The sequence below is a fragment of the Quercus lobata genome, chromosome 2 (genome assembly GCF_001633185.2).
Source record: "Quercus lobata isolate SW786 chromosome 2, ValleyOak3.0 Primary Assembly, whole genome shotgun sequence".
In the NCBI taxonomy this organism is placed as follows: domain Eukaryota; kingdom Viridiplantae; phylum Streptophyta; class Magnoliopsida; order Fagales; family Fagaceae; genus Quercus; species Quercus lobata.
In genome coordinates, this window is record NC_044905.1 from 57,506,984 (window position 1) to 57,527,098 (window position 20,115).

At 40.7% G+C, this 20,115-nt stretch overlaps 2 protein-coding genes across 2 annotated transcripts; one reads left to right on the forward strand and one right to left on the reverse strand.

The window, feature by feature from the left end:
* Positions 1-3,428: 3,428 nt before the first annotated feature.
* Positions 3,429-5,705, reverse strand: LOC115975948 (DELLA protein GAI-like). Its single transcript, XM_031097004.1, has one exon. The coding sequence runs from the start codon at positions 5,455-5,457 to the stop codon at positions 3,697-3,699; it is 1,761 nt and encodes a 586-aa protein (XP_030952864.1). The 5' UTR covers positions 5,458-5,705; the 3' UTR covers positions 3,429-3,696.
* A 7,224-nt stretch (positions 5,706-12,929) lies between these two features.
* LOC115967081 lies at positions 12,930-14,072 on the forward strand. Its single transcript, XM_031086168.1, has one exon. It carries the CDS (start codon positions 12,930-12,932, stop codon positions 14,070-14,072), a length of 1,143 nt encoding a protein of 380 aa, XP_030942028.1.
* The last annotated feature ends 6,043 nt before the right edge of the window (positions 14,073-20,115 follow it).

Consider the following 20,115-nt stretch of genomic DNA (forward strand, 5'->3'; position numbering starts at 1 on the left):
TATATATATATATAAATAATTACAATATCAACAAAATATATTATAGGGAAAAAAGTTTGAAGGCTAAGGGGCCATGACCCCCCTTGGTCTAAATGTGGTTTGGGTTGATATCACATTGTTGGACCCAAACCCATTGACGTAACATTTAGGTTTAGTGGTGTTCTTAGCATCCCTATATGTTATATAAATTTTTCAAAGGGAGTTTTTCCATGGTATTATCTTCCCAACAAGTGGTATCAAAATTTATATTAGTGATGAACTAATTAGTCACAAGTCTCAACTTTGAAACTTGTTTTCTTTATCTTTTTTATTATTATTATTATTATTATTATTATTATTATTATTATTTTAGTTTTGCCCATTTTTGTATTTAGCGATTAGACTTTACGTTGAAAATTATAATTGAGAGAGAAAGAGAAAGGAGAAGCACAATGTTCGTGGTGGGAAACTGCAATTGTACTAGCGATAAATTTCAGTTAAGGTTTAACTCAAAAAGAAAATTGCAGTTAGGGGAAAAGTGACCTTATTTTTCTTTTGAGCTTACGGCTGAAGTGTGGCTGTCCAGAAGTCACAAAGTAAAGAGGACAAGAAAGGCAAAGCCCATTTAAGGTTAGATGGATGCACAACCAACAACACGCATCGGGGACCCATCATCCATCTCAGCCTTTATCAATTATAGAGATGCAAAATGTAAAATACAAAAAGGAAAAATGAGTAACAAGGAAAGAAGGAAACCCCTATAAAAGGATTTAATTGCTAAGTTAGATATGTGCAAGTCATTATTCTAAGCAAAATAAGAGAAATTAAACAGAAAATAAAAGAAATAGCTAGTGCAATAATGTGAATGAACATCTTCTGTGCCATAAAGTGTGTACCACTAATAAAAAATTGACATTTGGCTGTTTCGTTTTGTTTTCCTTCTCAACCAACAGGAGACGCAACCCGCAAACGTTATCCCATTTTTACGGTTTAGGCCCGCTCTCATTTCGCTCGCCGATACTTGGGGAATCGTTTTTGCTTTATTTTCCTCAGTCACGTTAATGTATTTTAACGTCAGGTAATATGATAGTTGTGGGTCACGTGGCTCACTTAATGCACTTACTACCTCATGTGAGTAACTTCAGTAGATTTCTTTTTTTTTTTTTTTTAAATTATATTCTTTTTCCCCTCTTTGTTTAGTGTTCCTCATGTTTGGTCCTCACCAAATTGCTCTGCCGCCGCTGTTTTTTCTTTTGATTTATAGTTCATGTTGATTTTGAAAGAAGCATAACAAGGCAGGCAGGCTAAATATTGCTGTAAAACACTCACAGTGAGTTCTCTCTCTTTCAATAATAAAAAAGAAAAAGACACAATCTACTCCAAAAAGATTCAAGCATCGTAGAAAAAATCGTCAACACCCACACGGCCACACCCCAAAATCTACAAAAGAGAAGAAATTGATTAAATCAGAAAGGGCTTCCTTCGTGGTGGAGCAGCGATTGAGAGAAAAAGAGAGGGAGAGTTCAGACTTCAGAGTTGGTAGAGAGGGATATGGGGGTGCCTCATTTTCAGAACTGTAACCGTGAGGCATTAACGTTAATAACGTTTGCCTCTCCAGAAGGAAAAAAACAAAAAACAAAAACCAAAGCAGCCTAGTGTCAATTTTTTATTAATGGTATAGGGAGTGATACACACTTTATAGTACAGAAGATGTTCATTCCAATAATGTGTGTCAAAAACAAAACAAAATAAGAGATAGAAAACAAAACTAATGTAGTGCACCTATAAATTGTGTAATTGTAAAATTTGAACATCCTTTTTTAGAAAGATTGTTAGAACTTAGAATAGTTTTATACTATTTTAGTATAACTCACCATTTTTCTCCGATAAAGCAACCCAATAATAAGCAAATTTTTATTAAACTAGATTTAATCTTCCTCAAATTTTATTTTATTTTTTGAGAATCAATCTTCGTCAATTAAATAAGTTACTTTCTACAAATTCTCTAATTTTAATTTTTATTTACCAATACGTATTATTTATATATGTGTACCATATATAAATAATGTTCTTATCAAATTTTCATGTACATAAAAAATAAAAATAAAAAAGAGTTTTTTTTTTAATATTTTATTTTATATTAAACCAGTTAGTGACCAGCATCAAATGTAATTACATACCAGCAACTAATAAGACTGCATGCAATGTATGTGTATACAATTGGATGTATGCCATTTTTCCCTCTTTAATGAACTAAATGTATATTTTTTCCCCTTTGATAAGCAAAAGATAGCTATATGCAAAAGATAGCTATATGTAGTAGGGGTGAGAAAAGCCCCATCAAACCAACCCATCATCCACTCCAATCCAAACCGAAAGCTTAAAGGTAGATTCAACAAACGGGCAATCAAGTAATAGGATTAAGGATTAAAAACATTAGTTATTCAAGTGAGGAGTTTTTTATATTTTTTATTTTATGGGAAGCCACAGAGACAAATTTCATTTGCTCTAGCAAAACAAAAATTACATCATATGTTATTTCAGCTTCCATAATAGGTGGAGTTCCCATTTGGTAAGCTGTTTAAACAACGAAAACTATTGTTTAAGTATCACAACAAGTATTTTTACCTATTTTTTCACCCACACGTATTTTCACAAAACTTAAATTTGGCATGTTTCTTGTATGGGGTAGGTGATCTCAGTACAACGAAAAGTTTGCAGCTGCTCGAAATGGAAGATGAAGCAATTATCTTTCCTTGTAACTTGGTAGTGAGTCAGTTTCGAAGATCACATCCTAAATGCAAACATCACAAGCTAAAAGGACTACTATTTCCACTGCCTTTAGCTTCAATCTCGAGTACATCAAGTTTTTTACTCATCGCTGCCAACACATTGCCTTTCTCACTGCGAATAATCACTTCAATCCCTGAGCAGCGATGTTCAGTGAAGACAACACCATCTATATTCACCCATTTTGAGGGGAGGTTGCTGCACTTGAACGTAACAGGCTTGGAATTCTTCAAGCAAATATTAGATTATGTCTAATATGTTGTTTTGGTGTGTTTAGTGTTTGTGTTTTTTTCTTTGATTTTTCTTTTGAGATTAAATGTTTCCAAGATTTGTTTTCGATTTCTATTGTAGCGTTTTTGTTGGATTTGAATTTTCAAGTTCATGGAAAGATAATATGTGAACCCATTGACATTAAACTTAATCCAACTCAATCCATTCGCACCCGCTACTATATGTCAAAAACCATTCACAGAATCACATTCACCTAGGAGAGATGCCAAACTTAACCCTGAATTATGATTCTGCTTAACAGATTGAAAGAATTTAATTCAATTTTCAGCATATCTTTTTTGGGTAAAGAATACACCAAATCCAAACTTTGCAGGCAATAGGAATAAGAATAACAAAACAAACATAGAAACACAAAGGGGAAGCCCCTCTAGTTGAGAATGATGCTCACCATTTATTAAAGTTAATTATAGATACATATTCTCATTGATCCAACCCCCCCAAAGAAAAAATATTTTAAACAAAAAAAAGGAAAAAAGAAAAAAGAAAACTAGGAGAGCTAAAATTTGAATTACACACTTGGATTGGTTTTAACTCACTCGCTCACTCGATTCACTCGTCTAAACTCGGCTACAGCATTTCGACAATTTTCTCATCTATTGCTCACTAAAAAAACACTCACTGAACCGAGTTGACTCATTATAAATCGGTGGAAGCGAGTTGCCAAGCAGAGGTTGCAATGAGAGGCCTAGTATGCCACCCAAGCATGAGACACCCATTGTTCTCCTCCACCCTATACCCATCTCCTCCTGCAAATAACGCCAACAACATACTAGCTTGCTTGAACGCGTTGGAGCCGAGGTGAACCGGTTCGAACCCGGCCGATCCCAACCGACTCCTCCACTGAGCCAATGTCTCGTGTCGCTCAACTCGGTCAACACCTTCACAAGCCACCACGTTACATATCTGTTTCCCAAGATACATCTCCGACATAACCAGGTCTTGACTCTGTGGCACCAACCCGGATGACCCTTCCAAAGAATCAAACAAACTCGAGTAGTAATGCAAAGCTTCGTTAAACCGGTCCACGAAAAGGGTTCCATTGTGATTAGCTTCTTGCTCAACCAAAGTGACAATCTTGGGCTTTATGGCCTTAATCGTAGACAACACCTTCTCGATCGAGCCGGGTCGAGCCAACATGTTGTGAAGCTCGAAAACTGAGTTCACAGCAACAGCCTCGGCTGGGCGGATATCAAGCATGGATAGCTCGATATCCGCCAAACTATTGGCGACTAATCCTCGGAAATGGAATTGGACGCCAATAGTTTCGGCCAATTGCTTCAACTTCAAACCCACTTGCTGTAAAGCATCGGTGTTATCCAATTGAGGTGGGCCAATTCCTGTTAATCGAAAAACCGGTGGCCCACCAGGCCTTAATGCAAGCGCTTGTATCAGTGCTGGCCATTGCATCCCTTGCTTCAACCCAAAATCGATAACGTGTACGCTGCTAGCAGTAGTGAATGCCTCGAGTATCGCTTGGTTAGCTGTGAAATGAGCGAATTTGAGGTAAGGACAGGTCTCGTAAAAGTGCATCTGCAACACATCGAGCATGGAAGCATCGAGGCAATCTTGTGGGTAAAGTCTGTAAATTCGAAAAGCTAGAGCTTCCGCAAAATAAGTAGCGACTTTTCTCATAGCACCAGCTTGAGACGCCGCGAGTAAACTGATGTGCTTGACGAGAGCACCCGCGAGCTCCAAGTTTTCATTTTGGACTGCTTCGGCACAAGCCATGAGTGTGTGCACGAGTCGAACACCGGTCTCTTGCGAATCCACAAGAACCACTGGCCGGGTCTGCTCACACACATTCGACGAGGACAAAGATGAAGAAGAAGGTAACAGCGAACAAGACCCAGTTGAAGATTTGAATCGCTTTCGACTTCCTTCACTGATATCCGTTTGCGGGTACACAGCGGAACCAGGAATAGCTCTCAGATCGTACTCGGAATCGTCAACCTGGGAATTGGAAAAACCAGCAACGTTGTTGATTGCCGAGGAATCAGCAGCAGTAGTAGTAGGAGGAGGAGGAACAAGAACTGGGCTTTCAACAATTGGTTGTAAAGGGTCGAGGTTTGGGTTTGGGTTATTAAGCTCAGAAAGCATACTTTGAACCCATCCGGAAAGATCAGAAGGGTTGTAATGAACGGTCGAATCACATGAAAGATTTGGAGTTGTACCCATAACCATCTCGAGCTGCTCGAGTTTCTCAGCCACGTTAGCCATCTCAGAAGCCTTCACCTTGTAACCCAGCACAGCCAATAGTTCATCCATGCCTCCACTTGCGTCTTGCTCTTCATCCCACATCTTTGCTTTAACACTTGAACTCGATGATGAACACTCACCGCTACCTTTCACTCCAAACCCACCTCCAGAAGAGGCCTCTCCGTGATTCCTCTTGTTCATTTTTGCTTTCTTCCTCGATTCACCAAAAAAAAAAAAAAAAAAACCAACTAGAATTGGTTCATTTTGGCCAAATGGGTTTCTTTCTTCTTCTTTTTTTTTCCTGATTTTGGTTTTACTTCAACATTTGTTGAAATTTTTTTTTTTTTTTAATTTATAGAAAGGAAAAATAGAAAGGAGGGGATGAGAATTCAGATGGGTGAGAGGTCGAATGAAGGAACAGGAAAAGAAAAGAGTGAAAGAGATAAGGAACAATGGAGGCCATAATAATAATAATAATAATGGGGACAGTTTTTATTTTATTTTTTTAGGTAATTGGAATTATTCTTTTTTTTTGGGGGGACAGTACGATTTGGATTTTGATTGGGATGTCTAAAATTTAGCCCAGTTTAAGTAGTGATAAAAAAAGCATCAGAGAGCCGTGGGAGCACCACAATTCTAAACAAAAGATGATGATCAAGGCTGTTTGGTATATATATTTAAATATATATTTATAATTTTTAAATAATATATATATATTTTTTTTTTACTCACTCGTATTTTTGAAAATTACAAATAACCAAACTTCTCTTTAACAGTGTACATGTCTCGTGTATACCCACGTCTATGCACTACGAAATCAGGTGGCCGTACAAGGCTCAACTGGGGTTTTTGGTTTTGGGACCGAGGATGAAATTGTGGGGTCCAGCTATGAACGGAGAGATTTTGTTTATGACTGCATCATATTCATAACCCACGGACTTTCATGGGCGCGTGCTTTACACGCTCTTTTGGAGGGTGGATTTATTTTTAAAAATTATCCAACGTCATTTCATTTTACTTTTTTGATTTTTTTTGCTCCAAGTTCTACCTTCTAGTAGCTTCAAGTTGTGAGCCGCCTGATTTCCCTTTTGTGCTTGGATGGTTCCATTGTTTTAATAAATTGACTCTTTTGATGGATACATTGTTTTAATAAATTGGTCTTATTTTCATTTTACTCCCTATTTTTTTTATTTTACTATTTTTAGTCCTTAAAATAAAAAAAATACATTCTATTTTAGTCTCTAACATCATCTCACTAACAGAAATTGTCTACATGACAAACGGAGTGCACTGTTGGCACACTAAAAGCTAATGGGGCTATTAAAATAATAATAATAATAATTTTATTTGACATTTTTAAAATGCCACGTCAAATCCATGTCAACATATAAATTAAAAACATTAATTCATCTATTTTAACTAAATAAAAAAATTAAAAACCAAAAATAATATGAATTAAGATCTAGGTTGAACAAGAGCATGAAGAACAGAAACCCAAAAACACATTATCTTTAAAAAATAAAAAATAAACATTGTCAAAATTGTTGGTAGCTTCTTTAATCTCAATGAGTGAAAAGTAACGATACAAACTTAAATCCAAAATAAAACTCCCACACGGCCACACTTTCATTTTCCAATTTATGTATCTCTCTCTCTCTCTACTGAAACTTTTTCTCTCAAAGGTTTTGGATCTTGATTTCATGGGTTTGATCTGGGTTAGAGATAGAGAAAGGCTGAGATCGGTTTGATCTAGGTTAGAGAGAGATGTTGAGATTGGTTGCTGGCGACAGTATGGCTAGCGACGGCTATGGGCTGTTGTATGTGGGTTTTGTTGTATTGGGAGTGGTGGTTTTTTGTTCCGCCGATCTTGTTGTTGTGGCCCATATTTTGTGGGAATTTTCTGGGTTTGTGTTAATTGTGTTAATTTTTTGGGTTTGTATTCTTTAAGGTTTGAAAATTTTGGACGTCAGAGTTTAGCTAGAGAGATGGATATTAGGAAGAACAATGTGGTTTTAGTTGCAAAGTTTGTTATTCAAAATGCCAATCTGGTTTTTATTTTTCTACTCAATATTGGTTTTTCCCCTCATCTCACATTCAGATTTTTTTTTTTAAATCTTTTGTTGTAACTAATCTATGTGATTTATGGGTTTTGGCTTTGCGTGTGTGTGTTTAAATGATTCTACAGAACCAATTTGTTTGATTTTTTTACTTGGTTTCCACTATTCATTAAATGCTCTAGCTAGTTTGATTCTAGAAACACTCATTCTGATAGTTAAATTGTTACACTCTAGGTTCCAATACTTGAAACTGGAAGGTTGATCAGTTAGTGTTATATAGCTTAATACTATTGCCAACTGCCATTGCAAGATTGCAAGTTGTCTATTGTGCGTGTTTGAATCTGCGTGTGTTTTAGAATTTAGGTACTTTTTTTTTTTCTTTTCTTACTTTTGTGTTCTTCAAACGATTCTAAAGTCCACCCAGATCTCAAGTTTGGGTTTTGAATTTTTTAGGTCTTGCCCTTGTTGTTCTTGTTCAAGATAATCTTAGATCTCAATTCATGTGATTTTTGGTTTTTAATTATGTTTTAATTTTTTTTATTTAGTTAAAATTGATAAATTAATATTTTTAATTTATATGCTGACGTGGATCTGGCATGGCATTTTAAAAATGTCAAATAATTTTTTTATTTTATTTTAATGGCCATGTCAGCAGTTAGTATGCCAACAGTGTACTCTGTCTGCCACGTAAACAATTTCCATTAGTGAGATGATGCTAGGGACTAAAATAGAATGTGTTTTTTTCATTTTAAAAACTAAAAATAGTAAAATGAAAAAATAGGGACCAAAATGAGAATGAGGCCAAAATGTAGGGATGAAAATAGTATTTTCGCTAATAATTAAATTCTCAATATATTTAGGGACACACAAGCTAAAGGAGTTAACCATGAGTAAGGTTGTTTAAAAAAAATCAATATAATCTAGTTTCCTAAGAGATTCGGTTTCAAAGGTCTGTTCAAATTTCGCCTGCAGCTAACAAAACTGATTTCACTGACCCGAATCACACCCAACAGAGCTCTACCAAAGGTGTATGGCATAGTGGTCGAATGTAATTTGTGAATACTGTCAACAGCCGATATAGAGAGCAATTATGGGTTTTGCATTCTAACGAGTAACCGAAATAACCGTCATGTGTGTGTGTGCGCGCGCACATGCGCGTGTGTGTATATATGATCCTGTTTCAATTTTAAAATACAAGAAATTTTTATAGAGAGAGAGAGAGAGAGAGAGAGAGAGTACCAAACTACCAGTGCAGCGTGAAAAGTGAGAGAGGTAAAGAAGGAAGAAGAAGAAAAAGGGTTTAAGTTAAGTTAACTTAAAACAACGTTGTTCCATTTATTTATTTAAAATTATGATACAAACGATGTTGTTTTGGACCAAATATTAATTTTAATATCAGGTTCAAAACGGCGTTGTATCAGAATTTTTTCTTTTTTAAATGTGGAACGATGTAGTTTTAGTTGGAGCCTATGTTAAATTTATGAGAAATCTCTTTAGTCTTTTAGATACTTCTCTCTCTCTCTCTCTCTCTCTCTCTCAACTTCTGCCACTTACCACCACCATTGTCTGCCACTTGATGCTACCTTTCTCCAAATCTCCCCCTCTCTTCTCTCCTCTTTGTCACAACTATTATCTAGAAATTTCTAGATTATGTTTTGATGCTTAATAGCTACTAAGCTTTTCCTTGCTACTCTTTAGTAGGTATGTGAATTTTTATAATGCTCAATACCTAGGCTACTATGCTTCTCCTTGCTATTCTTTCCAAAAAAATGGTGAATTTGTTTGAAAATTTTATGCGGGTATTAGAGAAATATTTTGAAAATGTTCGTTTGTTTTTTGAATATCTAGGTTGTTTGATATTTTTGTGTGGGTTGTTTGATAATTCTGATGTCTTTTGGGTTTTTATTTATTTAATTTCTTTGGTTCTTTTTATTTTTGCACCAAGTTAACCACATTGCACCACTAGGGAGAATTGAACTTGGTGTAGACCAATTCCTACCCCTTCACATGTCAAGTGTGTTCAAGCATAAGGGAAACCCGCACCCTATGGCTATAGGTATGGTGCAAAAAATCTACCCATAATCGGCCGCACCAGACCATGTATAGACCAAGTTCCTGTCTCGGTTATGGTTTTGCAAAAAAATTAGATCGAATCGACTAATTAGTATTTATGTAAACCCCTAAACGTTATGACTAACCATAATTCTCTCATTCTCTCTGATGGGAGTGACGAGAATGCATTACCTTGACGAAGTCAACACTAATGACGAGGTCATACCTAGCGACGAGGAAATCAGCCATCACTGACGAAGGAAGGAAAGTCATTCAATGATGCCAGCCAGTAACCTGAGAAGTTACGAAACCAGCAAAACAGACCGTTGGGAGCCTATTAAAAGCCCCATTATTGGGTTGGGGGCGTTATTAAGAAAGGCATTAACACTCCAACGGCTAGCAACCAAAATCACATATATAAAGCCCTTGCATTGGCAGCACAAGGTACACATACTGACATTCTAAGAAAATACCTAGTACTTTTCTAGTTCATCCATTCCCATTTGGCGAATTGCTTTTTTGTTCTAACTTTGGCATTGGAGGCGTTGTGGCAAGCACCACACCGGTGACCCTCCTAAAGGATACATTAGTGCTGACGGGGAGTTCCATCCACCTATTTCGACTAACGAATTCACACTTCATCAGTTTGGCACCGTCTGTGGGGACGACATTCTCAGATTCATATTTGAAAATGTAGTTTCCATTAACATTCTACATTCAGATGGAATCCAACCCAGATTCAGCAGCCTTGGCCCACCAAGTTCAAGCCCTTGTAGCCACCATTGAAGAACTCACCAAACAAAACCAGGTAATGAGGCTACGACTCCAGCAGGTTCAACAGGCTCAACAGGAAGAAAACCGATCCAAGGGAAACCTGGAAGGAGAAAGGGATAGCCACAGGAGAGGTACCCCTCAAAGGCCAACTACTCCAGACGAGCAGAACTCAGATCTCCTTCGAGAAATGAGGAAGGAAATGGACGAACTGAGGAGCGCCATTAAGGAGAAGAAGGACCGGAGCGTAGATAGAATGGTAAAGGCTACGGACTCGCCTTTCACCGCGGCGGTACTTGAATGCCTTGTACCATCAAAGTTTCGCTTACCTTAACTTGAGCCGTTCGACGGACTCAAAGACCCTCAGGATCATCTTAATACCTTTAAGACGACTCTAGGTCTTCAACAACCACCTGACGAGATACTGTGTCGTTCTTTTTCTACCACTCTTAAAGGAGCTGCAAGAGAATGGTTCACGAAGTTGCCAACCTCGTCCGTAGACAACTTCCAGCAATTAAGTAACGCCTTCTTGCGCCATTTCATAGGGGGGCAACGACCAAAGAGGCCGGTAGACTACTTACTCACCATTAGACAGGGAGAAAAGGAAACCCTGAGGTCATATGTCAAACGCTTCACTCGGGAGACTCTGGAGGTGGACAAAGTCGATGACAAGGTGCAGCTGATGACCTTCAAAGCAAGACTGAGGTCCAGAGATCTTGTGGCCTCCCTCGCAAAGAATCCGCCAAAGACAATGGTAGAAATGCTCCTGAAAGCACAGAAGTACATGAATGCTAAAGACGCTTTAGCGGCCATAAAGGATGCAGAGAAGCCAAGAGACAAGCCAAAGAAAGAAGAGGACCGTAGAGGGCAAAAGAGAGAGAGACCGAACCGTCAGAACAATGACGGGAATAGGAGGAAGGATGATAAAAGTTCTCGGACAGTAAGATTTACTCCTTTGGTTATGCTTGTTGACAAAATTTTCACGCAGATCAAGGACGAGCATTACCTCAAATGGCCAAGACCATTGCACTCATCCCCCAATTTCTGTGACAAGAACAAGTACTGCCGGTTCCACAAAGATCACGGCCACAACACGGAAGACTGTAGAGACCTAAAGGAGTAGATAGAGGAGTTGATACGTAAAGGGAAGTTATAGAAATATGTGAAGAAGGGAGAATATAGTAAATTTAGGGACGATAATAAAGGCCAGCATGAATCCTTTTCTCGGGATGACGATCATCTGTCCCAACCTCCGCACAAAGTGATCGGGGAGATAAAGACAATTACAAAAGGGCCATTCTCGGGAGGATCGTTTAGATCACTCAAGAAGGCATACCAGAGGCAGATAAACAGTGTCCACACCGTACCCCTGTCTAAGTACAGACAAACATACCAGGACATGACCTTCAGTGAAGGAGACGCCATGGGAGCGAAGTAACCCCACAACAATCTCTTGGTCATAGTGCTGAATATAGAAGGGTTCAATACCAAGAGGATCCTCGTCGACAATGGCAGCTCCGCAGACATCATCTACCTCCCAGCCTTCCAGCAGTTGAGACTAGATCCGAGAAGACTGCGCCCTTTTGACTCTCCACTCGTCAGCTTCAGTGGCGATAGGGTCTACCCCAGGGGCATACTGACATTGACGGTGACGGCGGGGGCCTACTCAGTGCAGTTGACCCGTTAGGTAGACTTCTTAGTGGTGGATTGCCCCTCATCCTACAATGTCATCATTGGGAGGCCCACGCTCAACAAGTGGAAAGCGACGACGTCAACCTACTGTTTGAAGGTAAAATTCCCAACAGATAATGGCGTCGGTGAAGTGAAAGGAGATCAAGTCCTGGCAAGAGAATGCTATCAAGCCATCCTGGCTGCGAAGGAAAACCACACATGGATGACTGAAGAAAAGGAAGAAGACAGGATAGAGGCCCTAGAAACGGTGGAATTGGTAGAAGGAGAAGCGAACAAGACGACCAAGATAGGAACGACGTTAAGCCCCAAGATGAAAACAAGGCTCATAAAGTTCCTTAAAGAGAATCTAGATGTCTTCGCATGGAGCCACGAAGACATGCCGGGCATAGCTCCAGAAGTCATCCAGCATAAGTTGAATGTGAACCCAGAACGGAAACCCGTCCAGCAAAGACGAAGAACCTTCGCCCCAGAATGAGATCAAGTAGTTGCAAAGGAAGTTACCAAACTCTTGACGACAGGGTTCATCCGGGAGGTGTATTATCCTGAATGGCTCGCGAACATCCTCCTAGTAAAGAAAGCAAACGAGAAATGGAGATGTGTGTAGACTTCACCGACCTGAACAAGGCATGCCCAAAGGACAGCTTTCCTCTACCGAGAATAGATCAGCTCGTGGACTCTACAGCCGGGCATAAGTTACTAACGTTCATGGACGCCTTCTCAGGGTACAACCAGATAAAGATGGCTGAGGAAGACCAGGAGAAGACCGCTTTCATCACAAGTCAAGGACTCTACTGTTACAAGGTAATGCCTTTTGGATTTAAGAATGCTGGTGCTACGTATCAGAGGTTGGTGAACAAAATGTTCAGCCAACAAATTGGCAAGACCATGGAAGTGTACGTGGACGATATGCTCGTTAAGAGTAAGGAAGAGCTCACACATCTGGACGACCTAAAAGAGACGTTTGCAACCCTCAAAACACACCAGATGAGGTTGAATCCAAGTAAGTGTGTTTTTGGGGTAGCTTCGGGAAAATTCCTGGGATTCATGGTGTCCTAGAGAGGAATAGAAGCAAACCCAAAGAAAGTGCGAGCCATCATTGACATGACGTCACCCAGGACTGTCAAGGAAGTTCAACAACTCACAGGAAGGATAGCAGCTTTGAACAGGTTCGTCTCCAGAGCTACAGAAAAATGCCTGCCCTTTTTCAAGATCCTGAAGCAGGCTTTTGCCTGGACCGACGAATGTGAAGCTGTGTTCCAGGAACTAAAGCGTTACCTGAGCAGTCCACCCCTCTTAAGCCCGTCCAAAGAAAGGGAAGACCTATACTTATACTTAGCAGTGTCAACCTCGGCAGTAAGTGCAGCCTTGATAAGAGAAGAGGGCACGAAGCAACTTCCAATTTACTACGTCAGCCAAGCCTTCCAAGGGGCTGAGTCCAAGTACCCAAGGATCGAAAAGATCGCGTTTGCGTTAATAGTAGCCTCGCACAAGCTAAGGCAGTACTTTCAGGCAAACCCCATCCTCGTAATGACGAACCAACCGATCAAGAAATCAATGAACAAGCCTGAGGCAGCCGGAAGAATGGTCCAATGGGCGATTGAACTTAGTCAATTTGACATCGAGTACCATCCCAGAATGGCGATCAAGGCGCAAGCTCTGGCGGACTTCATCGCAGAGTTCACTCTTCCGGATGAAGACAGGATTACCAACGAGGTAGATAGATGGACAATACAAACTGATGGTTCATCAGCCCAGAGGAAGGGGGAAGTAGGGGTCGTCATAATCACCCCCGACGGAGAAGTGCTGAAATATGGGGTCCAACTAAAATTTCCAACTACCAACAATGAAGCTGAATACGAGGGAATACTGACAGGATTGAGGCTTGGAAAGGCACTTGGAGCTAAGAACCTGTTAATCCAAAATGATTCAAAACTAGTAATCGGGCAGATTAGAAGGGAGTACGAAGCAAAGGAAGAAAGAATGCAGAAATACCTCAGGCTAATGAAACACCTAACTCAGGAATTCGATACAGTGGAGTTCGTGCAAATCCCAAGAAGCCAGAATATGGAGGCAGACGAAGTCTCGAAGATAGCGTCATCAAGAAAAGAGGAAAGTAGCATGGATTTGACGATGGAAGTCCAGAAACACCCCAGCATTGAAGAGGTCTCGATATTTACCATCCAGAGCGCAAACAGCTGGATGACACCCATAATGTGCTTCCTCCAGGACGGGCACCTCCCTTAGAACATAGAAGAAGTTAAGAAGGTCAGGAAGAGGGCATCCAGGTTCACGATCCTTAATGACGCCTTATACAAGAGAGGCTTCTCCATGCCTTACTTGAAGTGTGTCGACGAAGAAGAAGCTGGATACATACTGGAAGAAATCCATGGAAGAGTTTGCGGTGACCACGCTGGTCCCAGATCCCTAGTGAACAAGGTAATACGGATAGGATATTTCTGGCCAACTATGCAGGTGGACGCTGTTGAGATCGTCAAGAGGTGCGACAAGTGCCAGCGATACGGGAACGTGCAACGGCTTCCAGCGGAGAAACTGACGACCATATCCTCCCCGTGGCTATTTACACAATGGGGGATCGACATCGTCGGCCCACTATCCCAAGGTAAAGGTCAGGTAAAATTCCTACTTGTTGCTATTGATTACTTCACAAAATGGGTTGAAGCAGAGGCCCTAGCAACGATCACCGAAGCAAGAATACGGAGCTTTGTGTGGAAGAATATAATATGCAGGTTCGAGATTCCCTTGACAATCATATCAGATAATGGGAGGCAATTCGACAGCCAAGGGTTCAAAGACTTCTGTTTAAACCTTGGGATCAAGAATCAGTTCTCGTCCCTAGGACGTCTCCAGGCAAACAGACAGACAGAAGTGACGAATCGAACGCTGCTCAAGATTATCAAAACCAAGCTAGACGACGCGAAAGGAGCCTGGCCGGAAGAATTACCTAATGTCCTGTGGGCTTAGAGAACCACAGCAAGAACCCCAACAAGAGAGACCCCCTTCAGACTTATCTATGGCACAGAAGTAGTAATCCCAATCGAAGTGGGAGTAGCAAGCGTCAAACGAGGGACATTCAACCTAGGTTGCAATAACAATGAACTGCGACTGAACCTGGACTGTCTATATGAAGTAAGAAGCAACACATGCAGCAAGATGACAAAGTACCAGTTGAAGATGGCCGAATACTACAATAAGAAGGTTAAACTCAGACGACTGGACATAGGAGACCTTGTCCTACGCAAGACCACCATAGCAACTAGAGACCCTACCCAAGGAAAGCTGGGTCCCACATGGGAAGGCCCTTACCGAGTTACTCACTACTCAAGACAAGGCAGTTACCACCTTGAAACCATGGACGGACAAAGACTCCCTCGACCATGGAACATCGAGCATTTAAAAAAGTACCACAGGTAGATGTAACAAAGAGACATGTTCATTCTTGAAGTTAATAAAATAATTATTCCTCTAATGTCTTTGTGTAAGCAGGTCTAGCCAATCATATGGCATTAAAAAAAGAAAAAAGGGGTTAAGTAATAAGATTCCGCCTTAACGGATGTAAGTTACTGACGATCCCCCCGATAGGTTTAAGGCATAAAAAGTTAAGTAACAAGATTCCACCTTGACGGATGTAAGTTACTGACGATCCCACCAACGGATATAGGGCATATAAAATCTAAGTGATAAAATTCCGCCAAGACGGATGAAAATCACTGACGAAACCCAAGTGACAAGATTCCTTAAATGGATGTAAGTCACCAAAAAATGGCTAAGTGATAAGATTCCGCTTTGACGGATGTAAATTACTAACGCAAGCACAATCCTTTAGCAAGTACAAATGACAAGATCCCACCTGATGAACTCAGGCTACTGACGAATCCACAAAAGATAAAAGAAGAGAGGAAAGGGAGAAAAAGAAAAAGGGACAAGAACCTTGCAACAAATCAAAACAAAACTCAGGCTGTATCCAAGCCCTTCCAAAGGATTAAGAGTGGCAAACAAATCATGGATGAACGGAGAAATCACAGCTAAGAAATTTATGCTAAGTACAAGGTATGGACGAACTCAAAACATCACAGGCATGTTAGTTACCAATAAAAGCATAGTCATATAGACAGGAAAATGCAAAATCATAAAGCCAATTAAAGCCCAAAAACAGCGGGCAATTATCCTTGTTCTTCCTAGAGACCCATAAAACACTAGGCCAAGAAATATTGTTCTCAAAATAGATTAAAAAAAAAAATGCTATCAGGAAGCCCAAAACATAAAGGGCAAAATTACATAAGCATCAGGTTTAGGCGTCAGCAGGGATATCGTCGGCAGCAGGAGCGTCACCAGATGGGAGGGAATCACCAGGGGCGTCATCTTTAGGAGCTGATGACTGAGCAGCCTCGTCAGCAGCCATCTCTTGGTCTACCACTTCTAGATCCAGGCTCGGCAGGTCAACCCCGGTAGGATGCTTGATGAGATACCTACGTAGAAGCTCGAAACCTTTGAAGTACCAACTAAAGAGCACTGTGGAGTACTCCTCGATTTGCTGGAAGGCTTCGACGGACCTGGCAGTGATCGTTTTGAGCTTTTCTTTAGCTGCCTGAAGCTGGTCGTCCTTCTCCAGGTTTAGCTGACGTTTAACCCTAAGATCGGCATTCAAGGCCTTGACCTTTTCCTTCAAAGCAACAGCCTCGTCCATTGACCTTATAAGATCCTTCTTCAACGTGGAGTTCTCCTTTTCCAAAGCCTCCATTCTGGATGCCAAACACGGCACCTTATCCTCTTGAGTAAGACACTTAGAAGCAAGGTGAAGGCTCTCCCTTAACACCTGACAGAGCCAAGTAAGTCCGTCAATAAAAAAAAAAAAAAAAAAGGGAAATATATGTGGAGAACAAGGAGAATACAGAAGTAGTTTTACCTGGATGATCTTGTGTACATGCTGGCTCGCAACTACGTTGAGAGGCACTCTAGAGAAGACCTTAAGGTCCTCAGCCTTTACAACGCCATATGCCCGCTCCACGGCCACACCCTCGTCGTCCTAGACGGACGAACCCACTTTCTCCTTCTCCTTGTCCTTAGCTGACATTCGCTGCCTCTTAGAGGAAGGGTTGGGAATTTCTTCAATCGAAGTAGCCGGAGAAGCCACCCTCAAGCTCTCAACTCCAGAAACAATGGGAGTGGCGTCTGCAGAGGGAAGAATTGACGAACTCTTCCCCGTGATGTGGACTCCCTTCTTGCCAATGCTCGCCAAAGGTTCGTCCTTCTTGGACCTCATCTTAGCGTACATGTCTTTGTTGAACCTGGTCGTCATCTCTAAAAAAAAAAAAAAAAAAGAAAAAAAAGAAAAAAAGAAATTCAAAGTACACACGCGAAGATCAATATTGACGAGGTAAACACTTACTTTTCTTCTCCTCAATATTAATGCTGCGCAAGACGTAAGGAGATGGGTCCGGGCCTAAGAAGTAGAAAGCAAGCGTCCGTGGGTCCACGAGGTCGTCCCAACTCTCAACCGACTTGGCGTATTCTATCGCCTTCTCAATACGACCCTAGTACTTGCTCTTTAGTTTGGGGTGTCTTTTAACTGCAAAGAAAAATGAACAAGGGATTAAGGACGACGATATATGCAAGATGAAGAGTAACAGACGAGGAGAAACATTGACGCACCTAAGTTTGGGTTTCCCCACTGACGGAGTAACCTTGGGATATCACCCCAAGCCTCGCTAAAAGGGGTCTCAAAATCATCCTCAGACACGAAAAAGAAACGTGACTTCCAGTACCTGAATGACGAGGCTAAACCCTTAATGATTCTAGTCCTCCTCGTCCAAGGGACTAGTTCATAATACCCATACTCTTTCGATTCCTTTAAGCGGTAAAGGTGGACGAGCTCACTCACTTTGATCATATCCTCATTGGCAGCCAACCATATCTCCATACAGTTGATCACTATCCTCCATGAATTAGGCATGAGTTGCCCGGGAGCAATACCAAAATAACCTAAAAGCTCCATCACCAACGGATGGACGGGTAGCCTAAACCCAGAAGTGAAAGCAACCTCGTAGAAGCATACTTCACAAGGAAAGAAGTGGCAGGCCCGATCCTCAGGACCAGGCCGACGAATGCAGACTCGCGCAGGAAATTGAAACCTATCCTTGAACCTAGCCACGATGTCAGCATCCAGTCTACACTCTTCGTTAAGGGCATAAAAAGCCCTAACCTGATGAGGGATGGAGACGGCCGTATCGCCCTCAACCGGGCCTTCTCTAGATGACAACCCAGTGTCTAGTTCGCTGGATCTCACCTTCGACATCCTCCTCGTTTCTCCCTCAAACCAAGCTAATGACTGGCCTAAAATTGGAGATAGTTTCCTTAAAACTACACTCAACCCACAACCTTCAAAAATATAGTCCCCAACTAAAGGGAAAAAGTCACCAGAAACACCCAAAGCAGCCCCTAAGCGAGCAAAAAAGAAAGAGACTGAGGGGCAAGCTACCCAAACCTCAGAAGAACTAACCATGAAAAGGGTACACAATCCTAAAAACCCAAATACCAAACACAAAAACAACAAAAGCGAAAGACAAAGGAAAAATCAAGAACTCATAAAAAGACCGTTAAGAAAAAGGACCAGAAGGAGAATAAAAGTGTAGCGTACCTTGAAGAGCGAAACGGTCGAAGCCGGAAAAATTCGGAAAGAAGCGTCGCCGGGGCAAGGTCAGAGTCACCGGAGCAAGGTCAGAGTCGCCGGAGCAGAATCGGAGTAATCGCAGAAATAAGCAAGAAAGATAACACTTAGAGCAAAAATCAAAGTAAAGGAAAAAGAAAAGTTTTGAAACCTAAAATCCAAGGAAACTGAAAAGTAGCGGGAAACCCAAGGGTCATGCCATCAACGCCTTCAATCAGCACGTGCCACGTGGCCATGTTGCGTACTGCGCCGCCATTATGCATTAAATTCGGAGCAAAACCCCAAGCGTCACAGACAACTCAGGAAAAACCTTTCACCTTCTGTGGCCCTCATGACACGTCATTGACGACCACAGAACCTGGGGGGCAACTGATGGGAGTGACAAGAATGCATTATCTTGACGAAATCAACACTAATGACGAGGTCATCCCTAGCGACGAGGAAATCAGCCACTACTGACGAAGGAAGGAAAGTCATTCGATGATGCCAGCCAGTAACTTGAGCAGTTACGAAACCAGCAAAATAGACCGTTGGGAGCCTATTGAAAGCCCCATTATTGGGTTGGGGGCGTTACTAAGAAAGACATTAACACTCCAACGGTTAGCAACCAAAATCACATATATAAAGCCCTTGCATTGGCAGTACAAGGTACACATGCTGACATTCTAAGAAAATACCTATTACTTTTCTAGTTCATCCATTCCCATTTGGCGAATTGCTTTTATGTTCTAATTTTGGCATCGAAGGCGTTGTGGCAGGCACCACATTGGTGACCCTCCTAAAGAATACATTGGTGTTGACGTGGAGTTCCATCTACCTTTTTCGACTGACGAATTCACACTTCATTACTCTCTTTCACATAGTTGCCGTTAATATTTTTGAGGCTCTCTAGCTCACAAACCACAATCACCTTCTCATTCTCTCTCATTGCCATACCCTCTCTGTTACCATCACAACTCACAAGTCATTGTCAACCCATCACCACCATCACAACACTCTCTTAGTCATTTAATCTATCTCTTAACCTCGTTGATTTCAACTCTCTCTCTCTCTCTCTCTCTCTCTCTCTCTCTCTCTCTCTCTCTCTCTTTGATTGGTTTTGTATATATATATATATATATATATACATGGTTGTCAAAATCGCGATCTGGATCGTAGGATCGCACGATTTTACGATCCCACCTCACCAAAACGATTAGAATCGCACTAGGATTGTAAAAATGGTAGGATCGTACGTAGGATCGTGTAGGATCGTATAGGATCGTAGGATCGTATGGGATTCTACCGATCCTACCGATCCTACCAAAAACATAATTTTTTTGTTTTTTTTTTTTTTTGGATAAAATTTTTGTTTTGATGAAGCTTTAAGGATTTTTATTTTTTCATGTTGTGATGGTATGGCTTTTTATTTTTTATTTTATAAAATTATGTCAACCTAAGCAAATGTTTTCTAGTTTCTAGTTCACTTGTAATCAAAATGAAAGAATGTTTCATCATTTCTAAATGAAGAATTTGACTTGACTTTGCTGCATTTTAAGCTATAATATTGTTAAATTTGTTTGATCAATATACTAATTTGTGTTCTAATATTACTAAATATTT